Source organism: Stegodyphus dumicola, chromosome X1, assembly GCF_044657685.1.
Source record: "Stegodyphus dumicola isolate Sdum_Otavi_A_Nest chromosome X1, ASM4465768v1".
Lineage (NCBI taxonomy): Eukaryota > Metazoa > Arthropoda > Arachnida > Araneae > Eresidae > Stegodyphus > Stegodyphus dumicola.
In genome coordinates this window covers 159,123,683-159,150,114 of record NC_140780.1, presented here as the reverse complement: position 1 = coordinate 159,150,114, position 26,432 = coordinate 159,123,683, and the positions used below count along the sequence as shown (strand labels likewise).

The window sequence follows — 26,432 nt, the reverse complement described above, 5'->3', positions numbered from 1 at the left end:
ATCCCTGGTCTCACACACACACAGATCGTATTTTATTCTCGAGTGTCAAAGACAAGGAGGTTAGAATAGGATGTCAGAAGATGTTGGTTAAAGATGTTGAAACACTTTTTACTCGACTTCGCATAAGCATCTGGAAGAAGGAGGAAGAGGAGTAGTATGGTAGGAGGGGGTGGGCGACAAACTTTGTGGTAACTTTAGGGAGCATTTAGTTGGGAAAAGGGAAATTTAGGTTCTACACAGGGAATTTTAGTTCTTGTTATTCAAGTGATTTTGCCGCACACGTACGCAACGTTAAAGCAGACTGTTCTGTAACACCTGCTGCGATCCGGGGAAGGAAACTTTTCGCAATCTGACTAAATTCAGTTTCGTTGTTTTATTGAAATAGGAAGCATACAAAAATTGAACGTCCTGGAGAGAAAGGGAGGAGTTACATTTAATAAAAAGAAATAATATTTCAGGAAGAAAAGACCCCTCTTTATTTGAAGTAAGTTATTCATGGAAATTTATAATATGTGTGTAATATTAAATTATATTCCAAGTTAAGGATTCATATTTTTTCCATACTTTATAATGCCTTTTTAATAGTAATTGGTTCAGTTGTTTGTTAAATTTTGGGAAGATCTGGATTGTAGATTATTTTGCTGCAGGTTATCTAGTATTATGAGACGTTGCCAATTGATTGTATGTCATTAAGAATTATGAAATGGATGTAGAAAATATCCTTTATTATTATCCTGTTATGAATCCGAGTTTATGAGCTTCGTGTTTGTAGGCGTTTGAGTATTGAAACTTATCGATAGTTTTAGACAAAGCATAACGTTTGTAATATGTTTAGATATAAGCATAGTTGCGAGGTATCGTTTTTTGTAATATCATGAGTATATTCCATTGATATTTATAAGAATGTTCCAATAGCTTTGCAAGGCAAACTTAGTTAAAATTTTTTTTACTGAACCTCCTACCCCCTAGCAACATATTCTGAAATAAAATAAAATTTTAGAAATGAAAACATTTTTCTGGAAACTAGGTGGAGTTATGAAACTTAGAATGCATCAAAATGAATAAACTTAAAAAAATGCTACCTAATACTTTTTATGCTAAACCTTTTGAAATGTGTGTGGAATTCTTTTATTTGTAAAATGTGTAAAGGTATATGTGCAATGTAAGTCAGGAAATTTCTGAATTATTTTAAAAATATTTCTTCTACCAGTCATTATTTCAATTTCTGTGAGCTTTTAGGTATATCTCTATATGTTTAGTGCTAATTTTCATTCTTGTTGAATCTCAATCAGGACACAATTTTTTAAAGTAAATCCCTTATAAGATTGTCAGGAGTCGTGTACAAAAATAAAATAATTTATGATGTTTAATTAAAGGTAAGTATTATCAAAATCAAATGAAATTATAAAAGAAATTTGAGCATGGAATAAAAGTAAGTACTTTTTTGAACAGTAGTCTTCACAGTTAGAGAAAATTACATCATTATTTAGCTTTTAATCCATTTAAAGCTTTTTCTCCAAATGAGTACAGCCTGAGCTTTGAGCAGATGAATACAGCTAATAAAATGTTGTCTTCCTGAAGGGCTAATATTTTGACAAGAGGGGATCATTCTCAGGTGCTCTAATTTTCCTGCATATTTTCTCTTTCTAAAGCGAGGTTTACATTTAGTATGTAGTATCAATATGAATTTTATTAGATACTAGCTGTAATAATTGGAATATCTGTTAATATTAGGATTTGGCTATACAATAAAATCCACGTGTTCTTATTAGGGCCATTAGGTTCTTATTAGGGATGTAGTTTTATTTGGGCTCTTGCACACACTTTGATTGGAGTTAAGATTTCAGTCAAAAACTGGGAAAAATGGGAATGCGTTTCAGCTGTATAGGAGTTTGTGCCAGTCCTGATCTTAGTTTTTTGTAGCTTCATTTTATGTTTGGTAACTGATACTGAAAATTTTCAGTATTTGTTACAGATAAATTTTAAGTAATATATTTTAGTGAAAACTGGTAAATTGTTGGAAACTAACCAAAGGAGTAAATAATTTAAGGAATAATTATAAGCTAAAAATAAAATAATTATTGGTCTTTTAAGAAAGCAGCTGTTGTTGTAGATGCAGATCTATATATACAGTAAAGAGCCAAAACACTATTACATCTACTCAAAAAAACGTGTTGCGCGACTTTTAGCCTGGAAAACAGCTGTAACTTTCCTTGGCATGGATGTCACAAGATCCTGGTTGATGATTGGAATCAGGTTATACCAAATGTCTAAACAGCAGTCGCACACAAACAAGATATTTTGACATTATGGTTGTGGAGCTCTGAGCTGCTGCTCCTTGATATTCCAAATGTGCTCTATAGGTGAAGATCTTGGTGAGTTAGAGGTACTGCTACCACTCATCTGTGTATGACCTGCTGTACAGGAAGGGAGTAGAGTAACTGTTTGTCTATAAGATGGTTTACCCTGACAAAACCATTGACTTGAGGAATGCGAAATCGTGATTCTATCGAGCAGGTAACTGTCTTCCACTTGTCCATGGTCCAGTTTCGATGTTCCCGGGCCCACTATAGGCATAGTTGACAATGTTGCTCGGTCAATAGAGGTACATGAGTGGAACATCTGCTGAGCAGTCTCATATCCAACAGTGTCCGCTGAACTTTTTATTCAGAAATGCACTTGGACCTGCATTGTACAGTACAGATTCCAAAATCCAGACGTCCATTTTCCGGAATGATCTAAAATCTGGACCTCGAAGCCACAAAAATTTTTTTTTTTTTTTTGTATGCTTTACGATTCTTAATTTAACTTAAATTTCGATTTTTAATTTCACTTAGGCATTAAAATAACTCGTTATGGGAAAGCAAACATGTAAGCATAAATTTGTGAGATTAATAATTTCACTCTGTAGCTGAATGTCTGCTTGGTATATACCTCAGACTGAAACATACACCTATTTTATATCCCCCATGCCAACCTGGCGAGCCATTATTTATTACATTTTGCTTTCATCACCGCATGTTTATCAATACATGACAGCTTCAGTAATAACTCATGCAGTGATGTCTAAACTTTTTTTTATATTAGTAATTGAATAACAAGAGTGGCAACCTTTTACGCTTGCCGATGATTGTAGATTTTTAAATACTCTTAAGAAATGTTGACGAGGAAAAGTTCAACAAAAATTTTTATTTCATATGTTAAAAATAGATTTTGTTAATGAAACTCATAGGCCAAAAGATTATATTTAGTGCTATTTTAATTAAGCTTAATACAGTACAAAGTCCGTAATCCGGACTTGTTGGGACTTGGGTGACTCCGGATTAAGGGTTTTTCCGGATTCTAGATCATCAATTTAAATCTGGTAAGATGGCATGCAGAAATTATACAATTAGAAACATGAAACTGTAATTTATGAAATAAAGAACAATTATAATCTAAAGGGTATCAAAATTTATAAAAAAAAAAGCTTAATATTTATTTGTTTACTTTATTAAACATTTCTTTCAATGCAAGTTTTTTAAGTTGCTTCGTTTTTTGTGCTAAATGCGCATGCGCAAACATTAAACACACATTCGTAAAGCATACAAAAAAAAAAAAAGTTTGTGGCTTTGAGGTTCAGATTATAGATTATTCTGGATAATGGACGTCCGGATTACAGACTTTGTAGTGTATTTATTTGTTTACTTTATTAGACATTTCTTTCAATGTAAAATGTTTAAGTTGCTTCGTTTTTTGTGCTAATACTTTCTCTTTAATTCTATAAACAGACATAATTTCTTGTTCAGTTACAAAGTTCCACTGTTCAAGTCATGTAATTGCTGTGTCGAGAATACCGACTAATTTGTCAATCGAAATTTTTTCGTTTTCAATAACCTCTCTGTCACTTTCTTCACTATTGGAAGTGGTATTTTCTGAATTTAGAATCGTACTGCAGAGTTCTCCATCCGTTAATTGATTGAGGATTGGAACATTGTCGTTGCAATGAAAAACTTCTGTCATTGCAATGAAAACTTCTTCATTTATTACTGCTTTCCACATTTCTTTACAAAATCCAATAACTGGAAAATTTCACTTTTAGTTTGCGATATCCGAAAACTTTCAAATTCGCTGCTATCATCTTCATCATCCTCGCCATGAAATATGGTAGCTGGGCATAAATTATACCAAGCATTTTTTAACGTATCTGGAAACACATCCTCCCAACGCGCATGTGCAAAGTATACAATTAAAAAAAGTTTGTGGCTTTGAGGTCCGGATTATAAATTATTCCGGATTACGGACTTTGTACTGTATTAACTTCCGATCTAGTAACGGGTGATGCCATTTTTGCTTAGTTTCTCTTTTTGCTTTTAAATTATCTTGCCATTTTGTTCTTGATTCTCCATTACTTCTTAGATTACTGAATTCCTGGAAACTGTTTACTTTAACCGTATCACTTCAACCATTAATTTAGTGCAGATAACAAATGTAAGGTTTTGCACCAAAAATTGCAGTGCAAACAAACAAAATCTTGTGTATGTTGTATATGTTGTTAGTCTATCACAGAATCTTTGTAAAACTTACATGAATTACCTATCACTCTTCTCTTTTTTAAAATATTTAAAATATATTTTTTTTTCTTTTCTGTTTTGTTTGCTAGTTTTTCTTTTCCCTTTTGTTGTTTTTAAATGTACAGGCTATTGTTAAAGTTTAGCTTATTTCATTTAAAGTCATAAAATAAAGATTAGTTTTATTTTACTAGTCCCGGCATTTATTTAAAGCAAAATATGCTTTTGCGACTTCACTAACGCCAACAGGTTATGGGTCCAGCTCAGCTTTGAAGGAATGCAAGCGAAGAGGGCCGTTATCTGCAAAAACAATTTGAAGTGTTTAGAAGTTGGTTCAAGCGGTTGTGCTTACGTGAACCTAAAGATGTCCTAACTAACAGAAGGGTTTGAGTTATTGAACCATGACAACTGGGACCAATGAAAAATCTATATCAAGATGCTGTTGCTAGACAGAAATTGTTGGAACTTGATAGAAGGTAAAGAAGAAGTATTGGATAAAACTGCAGCAAGGCGTGACAAGCAGGATTTCACTTTGAGAGAAAATAGAGCTTTCACTACTTATATTATGGAATAAAACTGAGTTCAAGCCATCAATACAAGAATGTTCAAGTGGCAAAGAAGCATGGGAGGTTCTACAGAAGCAGTTGGAATCAAAAACAAGAGCCAGAATAATCCAGCTTCTAGAGGAATTTTTCAACATCAGATATGCACCTGATGAAGAAATTGGGCTATTCACCGCAAGGATAAAAATGACTGCAAAGAAACTGGTTGAAGCTGAACACAGCAGATCGTTTTAAAGGGTTTCAAGCAATTTGGAGGTTACCCCAGAAATACTCTGGAATTGTGCAATTGATTTATAGGTGGAAGGATGAGGATTTTACGCTGGAAAAAATTGCTGAACTGGTAAGGGAAGAAAGTCGGCTTAGCCAGGTACAAGCAGATTTAGAAGACGGCAAGGTAAGCATATTTAATACTAATAGCACTAATGGCTAGAAAAATAGTCATGTTGAAAGTAAAACTAAATGTAAAGGCCCATCTACATGTAGCGATTTTCTCGCCCGACTTAGCTGGCTGACAGTATCTGAGATAGCTTGCCTGTCCACACAGAACGATTTTCTCATTAGTACTGGAATTCACTCAGCCAATTATTGTGAAAGGAAGTGTTCCCGCCCTCTACAGCGTCACACTGTCTATGATTTGTAAACAAAGCTTACGGTATTGTCAAATAGTCAAAATAATGGATGACTATTTTACTTTAAATTGTTACTATAGATACAGCTACAATTTTGAACTTGGATACTACTACAGAAGGGAAAAAAAAGAAAATGCGTTTGGACCAGAAATTGGGTCAGACGACGAGGAATTCATGGTGCCTTCGTAATACCCTGCTTCGAGAGTTGCGTATTGAAGTCACGGTAGAATTCAGAAAGTATTTGCGGATGCTGCTGCAGGATTTTTGATTTTTTGCTAAATTTAGTTTGCAGCAAAATAAATTTAAAAAAAAAAAAAAAAAAAAAAAAAAAAACCTTTTCGTTTGTGTACTGAGTACACAGATTACTCCTTTTTTTTGTTTTGTTTATTTTAAAATTTCATTTTCTGGCATTCCTAAATAAATAATAAAATAACCATGTTTCAGAAAAAATAAGTAACTGTGCTTTAAATCAAAAGCTTTATTAATGAATAAATAGACAATACTGTCATGAATATCAAACCAGTATGAGTAAAAAATAGTAATAAAGAATGAAGATTACTACATTACAAAGCAACAGTGTAATTTCAGTGCAAAAAATTCAAATAAGAAATATCATAAAGGTGCAAAGTCTTAAGTAGTATATTTATTGAACATTAAAAAGCTAATATCAGCATAGTTAAATAATTAATACAGTCTGAAAACTATTATCATATGACTCTATCAGTTAATCAGCTAATAAAATTTAGCAATATTGTATTAAATTAGGCTGTAATTTGTTTTCGCAAAACTCGATTAACATAAAACTGAGTTTTTGACTTGTAACTTTCTTTTGAGCTGCTACGCAGCTACTAAAGTTTTTACCAGTAGATCTAAAACACTTGCCAACGGCCATTCAAAAAATTAAAAAAAAAAGGGTTTAAAATTCAATAAACATCACAACCATAGGCGAAAAAATAAAAAGTAACTTCAAGTATGTCATTCAGTTTGAATTTAGTGATGGAGAAACGATATTAAAAAGGTCCTTGCATTCGCAGAAAGTCCAAAATTAAGGTGGGGGGATCAAGCCCATGATCTTGATGTATGGAGAAAACTGGCTCTGCTCATTACCACTCGGTTATGATCGCTCGTATATGAGGTGTCGGAAAAGCTATGTACTTCGTCACCTGATTAACTCCCATTTTCGGCGAAGTCAATGAGCCTCTGTGCTGCTTTATTCTCGATTGGAGATTTTGCTTTCTGAATTTTTTCAATAAGTGTGACCACAGTTTCAAGGAGTTTCTGAGTATTTTCGTCTAGTACCCATGACATGGCATCATTAATAGTTTTTGGAACTTTTCTTGGGGGAGTTAAAATAATTTTTTCTCCGAATAGAAAATATTTGAATATATAAAGTAATGAGGAAGACAAATCTTACCAAAATAAGGAAATCACTTAATTTTTTATTTTTAAAATTTACATTATGTGTATCCCACAACACAACATTTTCTCTATAGAAATCTATTAGTTGAAAAATTTGAGTTTTCGCTCCAACAAAATGCAGCCATGTTTATTATTCCAAATGAGGAGAAAAGCACGGGATCACTCAAAGCAATATTATTGGCTAGAGACTCCGATTTTATCGTACGCTAGTGAGCAGTGAACACCAGTTCTGAAGTCGTGGCACAGAATATGATCGATTTTTTGGCGCATGCGCAAATCCTTAAAATTGTTGCTCTACGAAAAAGTCGGCCGAGAAAATTGCTTCGTGTAGACAGGCCTTAAGAAAAATGTGGGGAATATGTAGAAAGAACCTTGTTATAGATGTCGTAAAAGTGGACACTTAATCGCTCAGTGTAAAGAAAATTTAAATAAAAATCAAAGTTCAAAGTGGACTATAAAAATGGGCAGCTTAAAGATAGAGTTAATGTTAGTAGAAAATTATGTGACAACTACAGATAAAGGAGGTAACTCGGATAAATTTAATTGGGCCATAGATACAGCTGCTACAACTCATTTCTGGAATAACAAGAATTTAATGATAAACTTTGAGGAAATGGATGCTATAAGTATGTGTCTATCTGTAGGAAATTGTGAAAGTAAAGTACTAGGAAAGGGTACTGTCAAATTTGCTGTAAAAGTAGGCAACTAAATAGATTGGATTGAGTTAGAAAATATGTTGTATAATCCAAATCTAAGAAGAAATTTACTATTGGGAGCAAGGTTAGAAAAGGCAGGTGCCCATCTTATAGATTCAAATGGAAAGATATGGATATATTTTAATAATTGGGAAAGGTTATATTACGCAAAACGATATGAGGGACTCTATCAGGTAAAACCACTTAGGTATGCAACAGATAGAAAGGAAGCTGGTTACGGTATAGAAAGTGGAATAAAGTAGATAGTGCGAAGCTATGGCATATAAGATATTGTCATGCAAATTTTGATTATATACAGAATGCTAGTAAAAACCAAAATGTGAAAGGTTTACCAGAAATCAAAAAACAAATGGTGAAGTGCGAACCTTGTATTATTTCTAAATCTAGTAGAATAACTTATAAAACTATTCCTAAGAGATTAAAAAAACCTTGCAGTTGGTTTAGTTTGACATTTGTGGCCCTCTCCCAGTTCCTTCTAAAGGTGAGAATAAATATTTCCTTGCTGTTGTAGATGGGTACAGTAGATTAGTAACAGTATATTGCATGAAAAATAAAAATGAATCATTGGTTAACTTTGAGAACTATCATAGGCAAATAGAGAAATTGACAAATAGAAAATTAATTAGTATATGCACGGATAACAGTGGGGAATTCTGTAACAAGCAAGACGAAGGGTATTTAGCCGAAAACGGAATTAGTATTGAACGTACAAACGCATACACGCCAGAAGAGAACGGTGTGTATGTTAACATTTTAACCAAGCGGCATTAGATGCAGTGAACGCTATACTTTAAATATAATATTATAATTTTAATATAATTACTTTAAATATAATTTAACATTATATATTAAAATGGGAAAAGCATTGTGGGCGGAAGCTCTTGGATGTTTCGTGCATATGTAGAACATGGTGTGTCATAAAGGTAACTTAAGGGTGCTTATTACACAGGGTCATTTACGGTCTGCATCAAAGCGGACATTAATGGTTTTGTGAATTTGAAAATACTTTAGGAAATCTAGATTTTAAGAAAATTGTATGGTGTAATTCTAATGTAATTCTCTTATTATATGTAGATGATATTGTAATTTTTAGTAAAGATCATCAGTGTATAGATTCTTACAGTTGGGTAAGTTTTTCAGTCTTAAAGTATTAGGCAGAACTAGAAGTACTTGGAATCGAATTTTTAGAAAATGACAAGGGCACTTTCATGCATCAGCAAAAATATATGAAAGAAATTTTTGAAAAATTTAAACATTTTCATATATCAATAACTTCTCTCCCCATAGCTAAAGGCACTATTCTAAAAAAAATTAGACTCTCTCTACAAGTGCAGAAATTGCTGAAATGTAAAAATTATGTTTTAGAAATCTATTGGGATATTTAGTTTTTTTAGTTAATAGAACAAGGCCCAATATCACATATGCAGTAAATATCTCATCACAATTTCGGGAGAATCCTGGAATTGGGCATTGGGAAGCATTGTCAAAATTGCTTGGTTATCTCAGTAGTACTAAATCATTAAACTTATTGAATATTAAACATTAAATGTATATTGTTATTCAGATGCTGATTATGCAAGTAACAGGGATGACTGTATGTGCATGGGTGGATTCATATTGTATTTGGATAAAGTACTGGTAATTTGGAAAACATTCAAACAGAAATGTGTAAGTTTATCCACCATGGATACAGAGTATATCGGTTTATCGAAAGCAGAAAAGGAATTGATGTGGACGGAAAACATCTTACGAGATGAAGTTTTGAAGTTCAGTTTGAAAGAATGTAAACTATTTCATAATAACAAATCTGCCATTGATTTTCTAGATCACCAATAGAAAGCAGTTGGAGTGAGCACATTAACGTATGATATCACTTTATTAGAAGACTAGTGAATGATGGGGTGTTTGACCTCAAATTCATCCCCACCAAGTTAAATAATGCGGACTTATTTACGAAAGCTCCAAGTACTATGGACTTGAAAAAGTTTTAATTGTTTAAGTAATTAAGAACAATAAGTATTGTGTCTATATCATAGAATTGAAGTGTGAATTTTATAAAATTTTTTTTTTTAATGTTGGCTAGTGTTAAAGCCTAGCTTATTTTATTTAAAGTCATGAAATAAAGATTAGTTTCATTTTATTAGTCCTGGCATTTATTTAAAGCAAAGTATGCTTTTGCGACTGCACCATCGCCTACAGAAATGAACTCTGAAGCACTGCATAAAAGAAAAGTCGCATAGTGGATTTTTCATTTGGAAAGCGTTTTGTAAGGTCGGGGTTTGCTCAGAATATCATGTTATGTCTCAAATACTAAGAAGAAATGCTTACCAGTAAGTGTCAGAATTTGATAGAGGCAGGATCATTGCCTATTGAGAGTGTGGATTATTGTTCTGTGATATTGCTGTCTCACTGGTTGACATCCAACCTCTGTCATGCAAATATGGAATCAATGGGCTGCTGAGGGTCATACTGAATGGCATTCAGAATCTCAATGCTTTCTCATGACTAATGTCCGAGAGGACAGACATATTGTGAGGTCTGCCCTGTAAAACCGCACAACCACATCACAGACCATTAGTCAGGAAATGGGCGTGTTTTCAGCACACCCAGTATCCGCTCATATGGTGCGTCGACATTTCCAGCAGTCTGAAGTATGAGCATGGTGACCATTACTTCATCTTCCCTAGACAATGTAGTATAGAGTGAGTGAATGAAGGGGGACGTGGGCATCATTCCTCTACCATTGTGGTTAATCGATTTAGTGCCATGTCCACCATTATCTAGAGATACCTTCTTGTGAAATCAGGAGTTGCACAGGTGCCTCACGCTGACCGGTGAGACCCAGAGCCTAATGCATGGCCACTGCTGCCTGTTAAACCACAGTAGTCCCCGGGAAATGTTATATTGTTGATGGCATAGATATTATAAATTTGTTACATATTGATTACAAGCATGTACACTGCAAAAAAAAGGGGGGACAGTTCTATATCTTGCATTCTACTGGGCTGATTGACGAAAAATTCAAATTGCGTTTTTCATGTCTCGAAAGTGTACTCAGGATATACAGGTTGTACCATAAATGTTGTGACAGACTTCTTGGGGAGGTGGGGTACATCATAAGGATTAAGAATTGCATAGGAACCTATACCTGGAAATGTCAGGGGTAAGTGGTAGCTGAGGTAGAAGATGGGAAAAGAAGCAAGAGTGATTAATTTGAAACATTTATTGGACATGAATACAAATGGTGTATGACAGCTTGAATGTTACAACAGATGCTCGAGGTTTGCACCATCAGATGCCAAACATGCTTGACACCGACAGGCCATTTGAATGCCACAAATTATTTGATCTTTCTGGAGCAGGTTCTTCCCAATTTGCGTGATGTTTCACTAAATGTGTTTGGACTGGATGTTCGAAGCTATTTGAACAGATCATTCCTGCATCGTTGGACTGGGCGGGGTGGACCAGTTCCCTGGCCCCCATGCTCACCGGATTTATCGAGCCTTGGTTTCTTTTTGTGGGAAGCCATCAAAAGTGTCGTGTATCATGATGTGTATCTGAAATGGATCTCTTGGCAAGACTCACCTGTACAGGTCCTACAATCAAAGAAACTCCCGGTGTGTTTGAACATGTCCAGCAATAAATAGTCCGTTAGTGTCAGGCATGTTTGGCGTGTTATGAATCATACTGATTATGATCTTACATCTCATTTTAACCTATATTATTTGACATAAAATCTACCTGCTATTTACTAAACCTCTAGACCAGGTTTTCTTAAACTGTGGGTCGCCAAAAATTTTAGCAGGTTTGATAGTTAATTTATTGTAATAATTTTACAATTGCCAAATATTTTTACACAATGTATCTGAAAATAGATAAAGATAAGACAATGCAGACAAAGAAAAAAATGAAACCGTGTCGACACCTTTTTATAATATAAACGTTCATTTTCTTTGCTTTGCATACAACGCTGTCATTTCATCTGTTACTTATTTAAAATTTTCATATTGTTCTGTGTCTTAAATTAGAAATTAAAGTTAATGACCTAAAACTGCAATAGTATATTACAATACACAGGAAAAAATTGACAGTTTCACTCTCGCATGTGTCAGATTTGCACAATAGTTATGGGGTCTCACAAAATTTTTTGAAAATATTATTGGGTCCTGGGGGGTGTCGTGAAAAAATCTCGGTGTTAAAAGGGGGTCATGACTGAAAAAAAGTTTAAGAAACCTTGCTTTAGACTGACTAAGTATGTGAAAAAATGAGATAAAAAAAATCGATGTAAAGCTAACCTTCTTTCAAATATGACCAACTATTATAATGCTACTTGATAAATTGCATAAAGTTAATTTTTTCCTCAAACTTATTAATAATTATGTTAATTCATGTTTAGTAATAATGCATGCTACTTGGGGATCTATTTTATTTTTAAGATGACATTACAAAAGTGAAATTCAGCCATAGGTAATATTAGTATTTTTAATTGAATTTATTCAGTTCCCATTTGCTCATAGGGCCTTAATTTTTTCATCAATGGTCCTTAAAAGTACTTAATATCTGTGTGCCGAAATGTGTACGAACCCTGGCGCATGCAGGAAGGTCGGTTTAGAAATGATTTTTCGTCTGTGATACTTGGAAATTGTCTTGAACCTCTCTAGTATGGTTTTCTTGAATTTTGTCGGAAGAGAAACATCCGGGGCACTCGCTAACTGATTTTGATACTGATAAGCAGATGATCCTGTATGAGAATAACTTTCAGTCTATATTTCTTGAACTTTGCATTCAAGCAATATTTGGATAGATTTACCTTCCTTTAACATTGGTGCTTTACTTTTGCTCGATGTAAATTTGGAAGGAGTTGCATTATCAACTTGTTGCGTATTATCTGAAGAGAGCAATACTACATTTTTTAAATTGTTGAAAATAGTTTTGATCATATTCTGAAGTTTCAGAGGTATACAGTCAAAAGTCTTTAATCCGGACTCGTCGGGACTTCTACGATTCTGGATTATCGGTTTTTCCGGATTATAGAACATCAATTTAAATCTGGTAAGATGGCATGCAGAAATTATAAAATTAAAAATATGAAACTGTAATTTATGAAATAAAGATGATTATGATCTAAAGGGTGTCAAAATTTACAAAAAAAAGCTTAATATTTATTTGTTTACTTTATTAAACATTTCTTTCAACGCGCGCATGTGTAAAGCATATATTACACATAGTTGAAATTAGAAAATTGCAACCAAAAACGTTTGATGTGTATTCGTGATATTTATAATGACGAGGAATTTGTTTTAAATCATATCAAAGACGGAGTACATCGAGATGAAATACTGCATTTAGTAAGGAATTATAAGCTGAATAAAATAAAAACATCTGCCCTGAAGATGAGGATAGTGCTGACAGATCAACTTCCAGTTCATTGAGCGCCGCGATGTCCCCTTCCCCCTGGAAAACAGCGTGAAATTGATAAACAGATTTTGGAATGGTTAGAAAAACAAAGGATATGATGCCTTTATCTATTTTTTGCAGCAATTCCACTTTTTGTTTGATGGACATTGAAACATACTTTCGCTTTGGAGATTCTTTGGCAGCTTCAGAATCGAAAATTCTTTTGGACATAATCGAAAGTTCAAGCTTACTTTTATAAAATTTCTCTAACAGTCTGCAAAAAATAATAAGCCAGATTCAATTAGAAGATTAAGGAACAACGCAATCTGCAACGTTAACTGAAATAGATAATTAGATAATTTTAGCTTAGCCTATACTGTCCGTTATACATTAAATGCGCATGCGTAAACGTATTATGCACATGGGTAAACGCATATGCGCATGCATAAAGGTATGCAAATGCACAGAAATTTTGTAGCTTTGAGGTTCAGATTATAGATCTTTCCGGATTGTGGACGTCTGGATTAAAGACTTTTGACTGTATAATTATCCTTTTACCCTTCTTTGTTTTTAGTAGTTTTATTGCTTGATTATAATAATTTTCTATTGCTTTAATGTGATCTATCTTATTTAAGGGGAGATCTTGTGAGTCTTTGATGATGGAGTTTGAATCAAAATCATATTCAGAATTTGTATCTCTAAATGCATCTATGAAATGGTAGATTATTGTTAATAAAAAATTTGACAAATATTTGTATATAAAAGGAAAATAGGTTTATACTATTATTTATATAAAATAACTGAATCAACTGTTTACAGGTAATATTATCATTATGAAATTTTAATAACAAGACTTAAGTGTATTTTCTTATGGTAGTGGTTTGATGTCAGAAAAAAATTAATTTACAATGCAGTATAGATAGAAACAGAGACTCTGGTGCACCAGACGGCAAAGCTGGATACAGGAGTGGCACAATGTCATCTTTTCAGACTAGTCCAGGTTCTGCATGCAGTATTCTGATGGCTGTATACCATCTGAAGGCTTCGAGGAGACCGCAAGTCTCCTGCTTGGATTCGATGTCGGCATAGGGGCCCTGCACCTGGTGTGATGGTTTGGGCAGCTATTGGGTACATGATACACACATCTCTGGTTTGAATCGACAGTAATTTGAACGCAGATCGTTACATTTCTGACGTCTTAATCTAGTGGTCATGCCTTATCTTCGAGGTCTGCTAAACGCTATCTTTCAATAAAATAATGCAAGACCGTATTGCACATAATGTTCTGACCTTCCTCGATATACTTATTCGATTGCTGTGCTGGTCTGTATGGTTTCCAGATCTATCACTCATTGAAAACATCTGGTCATGGGTTGCTGAGAAACTGGCCTGCCACCCCTCTCCAGCTGACACTGTTGATGAAGTGTGGCATAGACTTGAAGCAGCATGAAATGAGTTTCCCATTTCTGTCATCCAAGCCCAGTTCAACTCCATGCCTAACCAGGTAAAAGCCGTTTTAGCTGCCAGGGGTGGCAGCTGTTTCTGCTAATTTCGTCCCCCTGTAAACCCCCAAACTGCTTACAAATTTAACCATTTTGTCTTCATGCCATACTGTTTACGTACAATAAATATCTTTTTTGTATTTGCTTTTCTTCATGTTGTTGCAATTTTAATGGTCAACAGTGTAGTGTTCTCCCACCGGTGAGATATTTGTAGTATTTCTGGAAATTACTGGAAGCCATGGGCGAAGGCCGGATATGGTTACAGTTGCATAGATGATCAATTAGTCATTCAATTACTGTAGCCATCATAGTTGTACAGGGACTGCACCAAAATGTCACCAAATTAATGATATCCCTTAGTCAGTGTTAAATAGATTTACCCCTGTAATCTATTTTTCTGGTAGAGAATCATTTCTTTAGATTTTCATGTTTCATTATACAGAAAAAATACATCAGTTTCACAACTATTTTTACTGAAATTATCTATAGATGTACAAAATTCATAATAATAATCTTTATCTTACATTTGCAGATTTGGCAATGTCTAGCTTACAGCAGCAACGGAAAGTTGTAGAGCAGTTACGAAGAGAAGCATCTCTTAGGCGAATTAATGTTTCTTTAGCTATAGATGACATGAAAGTATGAATTTTATTTATATATTTTATTATACAATTGTATGTAGAAATATTAATATACAGTAGAATTCTAATAGTCTGTATGTACATCTTGGGACTAAAAACTGTGGTTTCTAGATCTTTGTTATATTTTTCTCTAATTTTTGCCCAAATGACTAATGAAAACAGGCTCATACTTTGAAATGACTTAATCAGTATTTATTGATTACAAAACCATTTATATATTTTTTAACGTAATTACATAAAAAAGTATCAGTTCAAGGGGAAAATGTATTGGAGTTTTTTTAATGAGTAACTTGTAAAATTACATCAGAATATTTTATGGAAAAAAATTAATATCCACAAATAAAATTACATATGTTTTTCCTTATTGTGTTATTAAACAAAATGAAAAATGCCCTGCAAAAGCTCATGCAGTAAGGTTCCCCTTAACTGAAACTCTATGCTGCTGCTGCTTTTATATTCCATGCATTTGCAAATGAAGAATATGTTCACATTCATTGTTAATATGAACAACCTTCTTCATTGCACAAAATTTAAATAAATTGGCTTTGAGGTGTATTTAGGTTACGTCTCAACATATGAATAGTTGGGATTCAATAAATTTTTTACACATGCAATAGAAATCAATTTTAAAATACAGCAGAATATAAACACAAAAGTAGGAATTTATTCAAATGGTAAAATTTGCATAGGTTGATATAGTGTGTTTATATTGAAAAGACAGCACCAAATATGGCAGCAAAAACACTAAACTCCTGTTATGAAATAAATTTCTTGATTTTCATCTAAATAATGCTGTAAATATTGTGTACTTATGTTTAAAAGTTTAGATTTGTATGACGAAAAAAATGCCATTGAATTTGATATGCTGAATTTTCTGAAAATTGAATTTTTTTTTGTATTAAAAAATGAATATTTATTACTTATTTAAAAAATGAGTATATGGTTACTTCATGGATAGTGTTAGTGAATCAAGCAGACTCAGATTAGCAGAATTCTGCTGTATATGGAAAATTTCTGCATTAATAGTATGTAACTTAAATAATCTGATAAGAACTCTTCCAGTTTTTATGTTTTTAAATAAAGGGGAATTTTGATTACCATATTAATTAATTAAGCTCGTGTTTGTTATGAACTTATTGTCTTTTGTGTAATATTCTTCTGCAGTATTTTAATCTGTGTAATAAATAACAATGGTTGTAAGGTTTTTTTTAAGCTTTCAGTTTTCTTGCGAGTTTATAGCTGCTAAAATATTGTCTAAATTAATACTGTTATGTATATGTTTTTACCTGTTATTCTGTTAGTTTAGAAATTCAAAGTGTTAAAAAAGTAGCTTTGAAATCTATGAAAATTGGCGTTTTAAAAAATGTATTTGGCGTTAGTTATATTTTGGTGATATCCAGAAATTTCAAAATGATGCCACATTTTTGCCCTTGTTAATCAAAATTTCATATTAAATACTTCCCCCCTCAGTTATCTGCAGTTATTTAGCGGCTAATTAAGACTGATATTGTTCTTTTTGTATGCACAGAATCAGTTGTATTTTTTTTCAGTTAGTATGTAATTCAAGGATAGCAGATCCTTCCTTATTAAAGCAATACAATGAATATGCTTAATTCAGCCAATAATTTGTAATAAACCAATTTCAGTTTTGACTGAAACTTTCTGCATATGAAATTTCACTAACCATTTAAAATGTTACTGCATGGATAAATATAAACTTTTTCTTCATTCTTAAAAAGGGGGAGGCATTTTATTTGACAGCTATAAAAGTTAATGACATTATTTGACAAATTCTGAAAACTAAGGAAATGATCATGATAAATAAATACAAGAATAATCTGTTAATCAATAATTTTTAATAGCATTTTTAAGCAATTGGTTCATTGTGTGTTATTTTCTTTTTTATTGTTATGATTAATTGTCATTATTTCTTCTAAGATGGATACATAAAAATAATTATTTAAAGTAATTTTTTATATTTTATATATGTATATATTTTGTTGTCATTATTTAGAAATATATTCAAGAGCATGAAAATGAAGATTATATTCTCATTGGTTTTCACTCCCAGAAAGCGAACCCATTTCGAGAGAAAAGTTCATGTACACTGTTATAATTATTCTGCATGTCAGTTGAAATTAATTAAGTTTCATATCCATCAGATCTTTGTGGTATATAAGTGTCAATATTATAAAAACTTGGGTTTCAGTTGAAAAAAGTTAGAAATTGTAGTATATAAACAGATTATTTTGATACATGTAATATGTGTAACAGTCGACAAATTTTGCCCGATTTCTTTTATAGCAAATTACATAACTAATTTTGGCTTAGCGTTCAGAATACATAATTCTTTTGAAAAGTATAGAATAATTCCAATATTTTGAATCATTTGTGAGGAATACTTGAAATTTATCTTAGCTATCCTTTTTTTTACTTCTTCATTATGCAAAGAGAGATTTGCTAATTCTAGTGTATGTATTATTCATGATTAGATACAAAGAAGGGGGTATTTTAAAGTGTAAAAAATTTGTCATTGGTATTAAATAAACTGATGCAATTTTCTGGATCAGCGTTTCTCAGGCTTTGAGAATGTGTGATTTGGTTCATTTTATAAGTATTGTTTGTGATCCATTTTGTATGTGTGTTTGCATATATATGTGTATATCAATACGCATATATATATTATTTATACAAGCATTATTTGCTGTTTTCATTCTAAGATTCAGTGCTGCGTCATGGGGAATAAATAGTTTGAGAATTACTGTGCCGGGTGATGTATTTATATTTCGAATTATATATGTATTTTTTAATTTCTAAATAAGATCGCTTTTACTAATGAGAGCTCATGTTGATTAAAATGCTTTTAAAAACATTTTGCGTTTTTAAAATTGTGCCATGTACAATATTTTCATACAGATTTTTGTTTCAGATGTGATTTTGTAATGTTTTAATTACAAATTAAGTGCATTGATATGAACAGATGTTGTTACACTGTGTATAAACAGTTTGCTTGTAAAAATATTTGAAAGGCTATTACCATAAATAGATGATGTTATATGTCTCTTTACACCTTTTAATCATGTTAATATATTGTAGAAAATTAGCTAACTTTGTGCTAATTAAGTAATTGGTAACAAAGCAGATATTGTTTCATCATAATATTAATATGAATTAGTAAGGCTTTCAAATTCAGTTTATGAAGGAGATTTTAAGGTATTCATATACATAATTTAGTGTACTTTTAATGCTTTTTTTACTACAGATTAACAAAATTTTATGCTTGTTCACTATGCATAAACCTTCAATATTAATTAAATAACAGTGGGAAAAAGTGTTAAATATTTTGTGCAGTTTGTTGTTGTTTGAGATATTTGCATTTTCCTAATGCTGATCTAGAAAAATAAAATTATTCATAAACCTAAAATGACAGTAAATGATAATATCAATCAGAAATTATTTTATGTATGTAATCCTGTTCAAAAATGTGTTGGAAGGCTCTTTCATAGTTCTTTATGTATTCACTTAGATATTCTTTAATATTCATACTCTTTGGGAAATATTTTGTTGCAAGAAGTGTGTAGTTTAAAATCGTCAGTTCTATGGTTTGTATTAGTTCTTAATTGTTGATCAGTTGATGTAAATTCATATAAAATTGAAAATATGTTGTGATTTAATAAGTTTTTGTTACTTATTACCCATTTATTTTTAATTTCTAATTTTGTCTGAAATTTTAAATCATGTTTAACTTTGTATCTTATACCTTTTTTTACAATGATGTTTTTTATTTGGCTTTCCAATTTTGAAAGTCTCACTTACTCTAGAGTACAAAAAATAAGAATTGAAAATATGATACTAAACTTTTGCAAGTTTTATGATGCAATACATTTATTGATGCAAATTACTTATTGAAAATTTAGTACATGAAAAGGAATTTATTGGTAATAATACTGTGTAGTCTTATTTGGAATACTTAATTTTTTTTTTTCAAAAAATTCACTTTCTCTGGATACCTTGAGAAGCATGGCAGCGTCTTTAAAAGGGCATATGAAGTTTTAATGATCTAGGGTTACTTCTTTTCACCTTAGTTTTTTCCATATTTTTTAATAACTTTTGTATTTTTTGCTTCATAAATTTCCATACATGGAATGCTTTGAACTTAAAAGTAATAGCAGTATAAGAATGTTTTCTCTAACTAATTTCTCAAGCTCTTGGGAAAAATTTTAAAGTATTATAAATTATTTTAGAATCAGAAAGCAGTGTTGTCCTTTTTTTTTATTTCTGTAATGTTTATTAAAGAATTTGTAATGTATTTTAAATACATAAGGTAAAGAATGTTTGCTGAGAGTTTTAAATATCTAGATGAGGAAAACTACAGTCATACGGCACTTTGAATTGTGAACGAACTTTGTAATTTGGCTGATGAATAAGTATCTATATAACTTTTTAAAATTGAATTATACTATGTATATCATGTACATTTTTTTTCAAACTGTTAATTTTATTTTAAATGTATTTAGTGTTAATTACTATATAAATCCGATTCTTTTTTCTGCATCTGTCAGTGTGTCTTTGCAGTTAAAAAAAAAGTATGTAAAAGAACATGAAATAGTTTTGTCTAAATGAAAAATATGAGACTATTTTTTACTATTACTATTTAATTTTTACTATTTAAAAAATGTCAATTTTTCGCAAATATTATGTGTTCACTTGAATGAATCCATTTACTACATTTTGTAATGAAGCATGCATTTGCTAAAAGTTTCTGTACTGTATGTATTAGGCAAATGTCTATTTTGATACATTTATGAAAGTGGTATGAATAAAACTGATTTTTGCACTTTAATTTTTCATGGTAAATTAACCTATTTTTTTTAAACTGTATCTTTACATTCTTAACATTTTAATCAGAATTTCTGATATGTTATCTTTTTATGATAACAAAAGATAACTTGCCAAACTGCAAAAATGAAAATTACTTTTGTGTGATTTTCTTGAGTAGGTGTCTAGTTAGATCTTATATGCTAAAATCTATTTATGTGTAAAATGTACGTATGGAGCTTCTTCAGAATTTTTTTGGTTAACTTTCTGTAGCCACATTGGTTAGAATGTAAATTTCAGAAGAAGTTTCAGTTAAAAATGATTCGCATAAAATAGTAGTAGTTGCAATAAACATCTGAAAATATTGTTTGTAGGACTAGAGTACATACATATCACTTGTTACTTTTAAGTTACACTTTTCCAATAAAAAAGCCTTAAGATAAAGATATTCCTATGAGAAATTTATATGTAATAGCAGTGGTTGGTTTTAGTAGATAATTCATTTCAGTATTGTGCTGAAGCTAGACCATTCACAGCATGTGTAGTTAACTGAAGAATAGAATAGCATATTGATATTTGATTCAGTTTGATTTCCTTAAGATCTGTAATAGATGTTTTTATTATCTTATTTAAACAGTATTAAGATATTTATGCAACTAAATTCCTTACATTTCTTTATATAAAGTGCCTTAATTAGAAATTTTTTAATAATATAATTTAATTTATGTATTTCATCTGTCATAAAAACTTTTATTTATCTGCAACTTGAGAATAAAATCAAGTTTCTGTTTCTTTTTATAAAAGTTATTTTCAGAAGCAAAATGAAGTTATTCAAGTTGGTGGGAAATTTGGTTTTTATTGTATGAAATGTATTACTGTAATTTTTGTCTTTTATGGGTGAAAAAATGTGCATCATTAAAATATGAAATTTTTCCTATATGTTAAATTCTATTGCGTATAAATGATATGTAATAAAAGTTATATCAGTACCACTTGCTTTTATATTCTTCTTTATATTTTAATGAAATATATTTCTGTGAGGTCAGTATTATTGCAGTTCATATAAATATTTTAATATTTATCATAAAAAACCAGCCTAAAGTAATCTAACTGAAGTTAATGTATTTTAATCATATTTATATACTAAAGTAAAACTATTTTAAACATATTTTCAGGTTTGTATTATTTGTACATATTCCAATTGTATAAATAAATTTTTTTGTGAGCTATTCTTGGTCTATTGACTGCATTGTGTTATTTAATTTGGTGTCTTCTATGTTAAAAGTGAAGTCATTTTTTGTTATAATTTGAGCTCTTCTTAGTTTCTTAACCTAATTAAATTACAGCTTTAGTTTTGTTTGTAACTTTAATATTTGCCATATGTTAACTTCAAAGCCATTATGTATCGTTTTCTCAAAGTTTAAATAATCTAATGAAATAAATGTGTTGTGGATATTTTAATTTTATTTGGGCTAAGAAAAACAAATTTGTGTTCAAAACTGATTTTTTGATAGGGGCAGAGAGGTTCCTTTTCTCTCTGGGAAAGTGGGATCTAAATTTTTAAATTTGTTAAAATATTCATTACCATGCTAAAATAGTAAAAAAAATAATTTTTGACACTTTAACAAATCTTTAAAGGTAAAACATCTTTAAAAGGATGCAGAATTTAATATTAGTGTAATATTAAAAATTTACATTACATATGAGTGAAATCTTCATTTATGTACATATTTTTCTTTGTATTTTCCACATTTTTCTCTTTAAACATGTATTTTAACTCCTTTGGTAGTGTAAGTTTATTTGGATTCTCATATGAGTAGTCTTGTGCCATACTGCTACTTCATTTTTAAGCTATTAATGATTTGGCTTAATTCTGACTGTAGACCGAATATAATATTCAACTATATTCCTTATTATAAAACACTGTTACAAATGCTGCAGAGAAATAGTGTATTTTTAGCACGGGATCTGTTTAACCTGTTTAATGTAGCGCAAGCACACATTGCAAAATGAACAGTCTAATCTTTGAATATTAGCTGTTATAAATTAGCTCATCAAATTTAATCTTCATTTTTGTATTAGTTTTTTTTCTTTCCCCTTCCCCCCTTTTTTTGAAGCAGAGAAGGTTCTAGGAAATGAAATAATTGTTTTGATTTTGATTTCAAGATCTGTTGTAAGAAAGAGAACTACATAACATTTCTTTTTGTATCTGTAAGTAACCAAGTAAAATTTAAAAATATTATGCTGTTATTTTTTTGCATTGAGGAAGTGATAAATAAGTAATGCCTGCAGAATTGTTTAATTTAAATTTAGGTTTGCTTATATAGTACTGAAATTTAGAGGTAAAATTTTTTTTATAATAATTTGTGGCAGATAATGCTATTGAGTTGTACTATTAACTGATACATTGCTGACATGAAGTAATTAATGTGTGCTATTATGTTTATGGTTTTAAGAAACTTTCTGGGCATTTTAAATAAAGTTATTTGAATATCAGCATTAAAAGGGGGAGGGAGTAATGTGATTTGTGTATTATACAGTGCAAAAGAAATATAAGTGAACTGCATAAGGTAGCAAGTGAATTCAATCAGCAATCCCAAGAACATGAAAGTACTTCTTTTTAATATCACAGTCACTTATAATTTTCTTGTTTAGGGATTAAAAAATGTCAATATTCTTTTGCTTTTAATGTTTTTAGTATGCTTGAAGTTCCACTTTATTTATTTTCCATCCTCTTAAAATCATTAAATTTAGTTGCCAGTGAAAGTTTTCGTATGTAGAAGTCTATAAAAATGTAATTGTTAAAATGCGTACATTATTTGTAATATGTGGGCAATTTAGTTAGCTTGTAGGGTTTATATTTATTTTAACTAACATTTATTTTAAGTTTAAACTATCTTTCCTGTCAAGCCTTACTTTCCCCTGGAACTGCCAATGCCAGAGTATGTAAATTTTAGTAGAACGCGCAAGGATTCAAATTATCAGCGGAAGTATTCTGAGTTAAATAGAATGGAAACGAGTTCGAGGTGTGCTGTTCGTACTTCACGAGTGCGGAGGTAGTTAACCGGAAATTGAAGAACCCGCGTTTCGGCCTGTGTACTTGCCTCGGAGAATTGTTAATTGTTCAACGTGATATTCAAAGTTTGCTGAATTAGCAGCGGTATTGTAAAACGCGGTGAGGTTAGTTACTTTTAGAGAGCCTCGTAGTTAGAGTCTTGTTATTATTTTCTTTTCAGGTTCTTATTTTTATTTTACCGCCGGGTCGGCGTAGTTTGTGAGCGTCAAGAGCACGCTATTGTAATTTCTTAAGTTGAATAAAAAGGGACTTAAACCCTTAGCAAGACTCTGTCTATTTTCCAGTTTCAACAGTCACCTCTTAGTTGTGTGCAGGTTGGAGGCGCACAACTCTACAAGCTTAATAACCAGTATAAAATTATGTTGCTATATTCTATAATATGAATGATGTATTTAAATTTAAGAGAGTAGTGCAGAATTTTTTAATTTAAATTTCAAAATAAACCTGTATCTAAAGAATCCAGTAATCTGGATTTCCAAAGTAAAACTTAAGATTTTCTCATATAAGAGGAGAAATATCATTAGAAAAAATTTAAAAGTGAACATTTGTAATTTTATATTTTTGCATATACTGTTTTATGTTTTGCATTTGCTGTTTTATGTTTTGTTTATTTTTCAATAAGCAGACTACTGGAAACTTCATGTTACAGCAGTATCGATAGTGATAGTAAATGCATGCGGTATAATTATTGTTACAGTCTGCAGTAAAAATTAACGGAACTATACGAGTACCAAACATGAACATAGTATGCCTTTTATATTGGTTTCTGGAAAAGGTACTGTATTATGAATCTGTCTGCCTCATTAGATATGGCAAAATTAAGGTTTGCTAACATTTGTTTTGAATTGGTTTAAAAATTGGTTTATTTCCTTTGACTATCTGTGTTGTGTTTAAAACAATAACTTAAGTGTAATGGGTTTTAAGTGAAAATTTTTTTACTATATTTTGAATATTTATGTGTGAAATTCTGAATAATTAGAAATTTTAATTTATGTTTCTATAATTAAGTAATGTGCAAGCAAAAATGGTAGGAATCTTGTGTTTTTATCACAGTAACCAGAAATTTCCCAGGAAGCGGAGGGGGATCCTAAACTCTTCATTGTTCTCAATGCTTAATCGACTCAAGAGATTATTTTGAATTTGGTTATTAATGATGCAGTTAAAACTTCAAAAACTGTAGTCTTTTAGTGGGGAGGGGGACCAAAGTTTGTTTACTTTATTTTCTGCATCTATGAAACACTGGAAAATTTTAACTAGTTATGTGAATCTGAGGCAAAAACTTCCCAATGAAATTAGATGATAAATGAGAAAATCTTTTAAGTATGAACTTAAGAACAAAATATAAGTTTTAGAAGAGCTCAAAAAAATTTTAAAGACATACTTCTGTATTAGGAAATATCTAGTTTGTTGAAAGAAATCGCAGCATTTAAATTTTGTCTTGTAATTTGGTACATTATTTTTAATTGGGCCAATTAAGTAATTCAAAAGAAGGATTGTTATTAGATACTGTTAACTAAAGTGAACTTATCAATGAAGCTCTGTGAACGTTACTGAAGAGTCCAGATAAATGGTTTCGAAAAAATTTATGAAAAGGCAAATGAATTAGTTACATGCTTGCATGTGGTGATGTTCAATTCACCGATACCAAATATGGAAATTTAAAAAAGCAATCATCTTTTGAAGCAGGAACTAGAGCAGTTTTGGGAAGAAAGTGTCGCATTATATATATTTACTAAGCTTGTGTTCTATCTGGCTGTGAAAAATCATATAATTCTGAAAATTGTTAATATACAAAATAGATGACCTAAGTGCTAGTGCTTTTTTAATTTCGAAATAAAATGATTAGTGGTGATAACTTACGTTATGGTTTAAAAGTGTTATAGAAAACTGAATTTTAAAGGGACAGTGTTAGGAGGCCTCAAAATTATTTAAACTGACACTATCTCGAAGTAACGTAATGCCAAAAAACTGCCAAATTGCTGTAGACACTCCATAAAAAATTAGACCTAAAAGCAACGTAATTAGAGGTGAAACTTTCTCCCCCTCAACTCTTTGTGATTTCATTATGCTGTTTATCGAGTCTCAAACGATTCATTTTGAAAAAGGAAACACACACACACACACACAAAAAATGCCAGTTTGTTTTTTGAAGAAAGATGTATATCGTTATATGCTAATTTAATAGATACTTTGAAAACTTAAATAGATGTGGACGGCATTTAATCTTTAAAAAACATAGCATGAATGCATAGAATTCTGAGAATTGTCTAATTTTCGAAAAGAAATGTTTCGTACTGCAGTCATGATCACCTGAGGTAAAAAAATACTCATTTCCCCAAGGTGTAACCAGTACTTATCTAGTTACAGTCTGGATATATAGCACATATGAAGTGCAGTGAAAAATAGATTGTACAAAATTGGATGTTTTGTTTGAGCATGGAAAAGAAAGCACATGAAGGATATTTGCTTTTAAGGGAAGGAATGCCTTTGTGGAGGACTTTCTAAGCGAAGCTGTTTCGTATGTACTCTACACATGGGAAAAACTTTTGAAAGCACCCAAACTTCTAGTCCAAAAACGCAGTGGATTGAATTGTATGTTTAGTTTCTTATTTATCAAATAAGCGAGGGCTATCAGCCTAAGGAAAGAGCAGCTTTTTTGGAGGACCTTTCTGAGGTAAATTGGTTTACATTCGCGATTTTCGCATATGATGCCAGGCCATTAACATACATAACACTACAAGTATTTGGCGGTCTTAGTCACCTGTCCACATTTGGGTCAATTGAATTATTTGATTATGACAAAGGATTGTCTGCCTCTGGTAGACGCCCGCGTGGAGAACTTTCCGAAAACAACGGGACATATTTATGTTGCACATGAGAAAAGCCACTGAAACCTTATGCCATTCATCCCGTTTAATCACTGAAAACAGACATTGGGAAGAACTGGCAGTTCACGGCTTTAGCTACCAGACCACTTGTTGACTTGCAGAGGGGTTAAATGTTTAGAATATTAATAAATTTTACGCCAGCTACTTACCGAAGTAAATTGAAGTAAAATATGAAAATTGCAATTGGCAATACTCTTTGTGACTTAACAGAAATCCAAAAGTGACAGGTGAGT

At 31.5% G+C, this 26,432-nt stretch overlaps 1 protein-coding gene across 1 annotated transcript; it reads left to right on the top strand.

The window, feature by feature from the left end:
* The first annotated feature begins 85 nt into the window (after positions 1–85).
* LOC118199971 (guanine nucleotide-binding protein subunit gamma-1-like) lies at positions 86–21,464 on the top strand. The gene is made up of 3 exons (XM_035371877.2): positions 86–484; positions 15,309–15,415; positions 17,432–21,464. The coding sequence occupies exons 2-3, from the start codon at positions 15,317–15,319 to the stop codon at positions 17,531–17,533; spliced, it is 201 nt and encodes a 66-aa protein (XP_035227768.1). The 5' UTR covers positions 86–484; positions 15,309–15,316; the 3' UTR covers positions 17,534–21,464.
* Positions 21,465–26,432: the final 4,968 nt, after the last annotated feature.

Coding starts and splice junctions, on each gene's coding strand:
- LOC118199971 (XM_035371877.2), top strand. CDS start 15,317: ATGTCTAGCTTACAGCAGCAACGGAAAGTTGTAGAGCAGTTACGAAGA. Junction 15,416..17,431: donor TAGCTATAGATGACATGAAA/GTATGAATTTTA, acceptor GTCATTATTTAG/AAATATATTCAAGAGCATGA.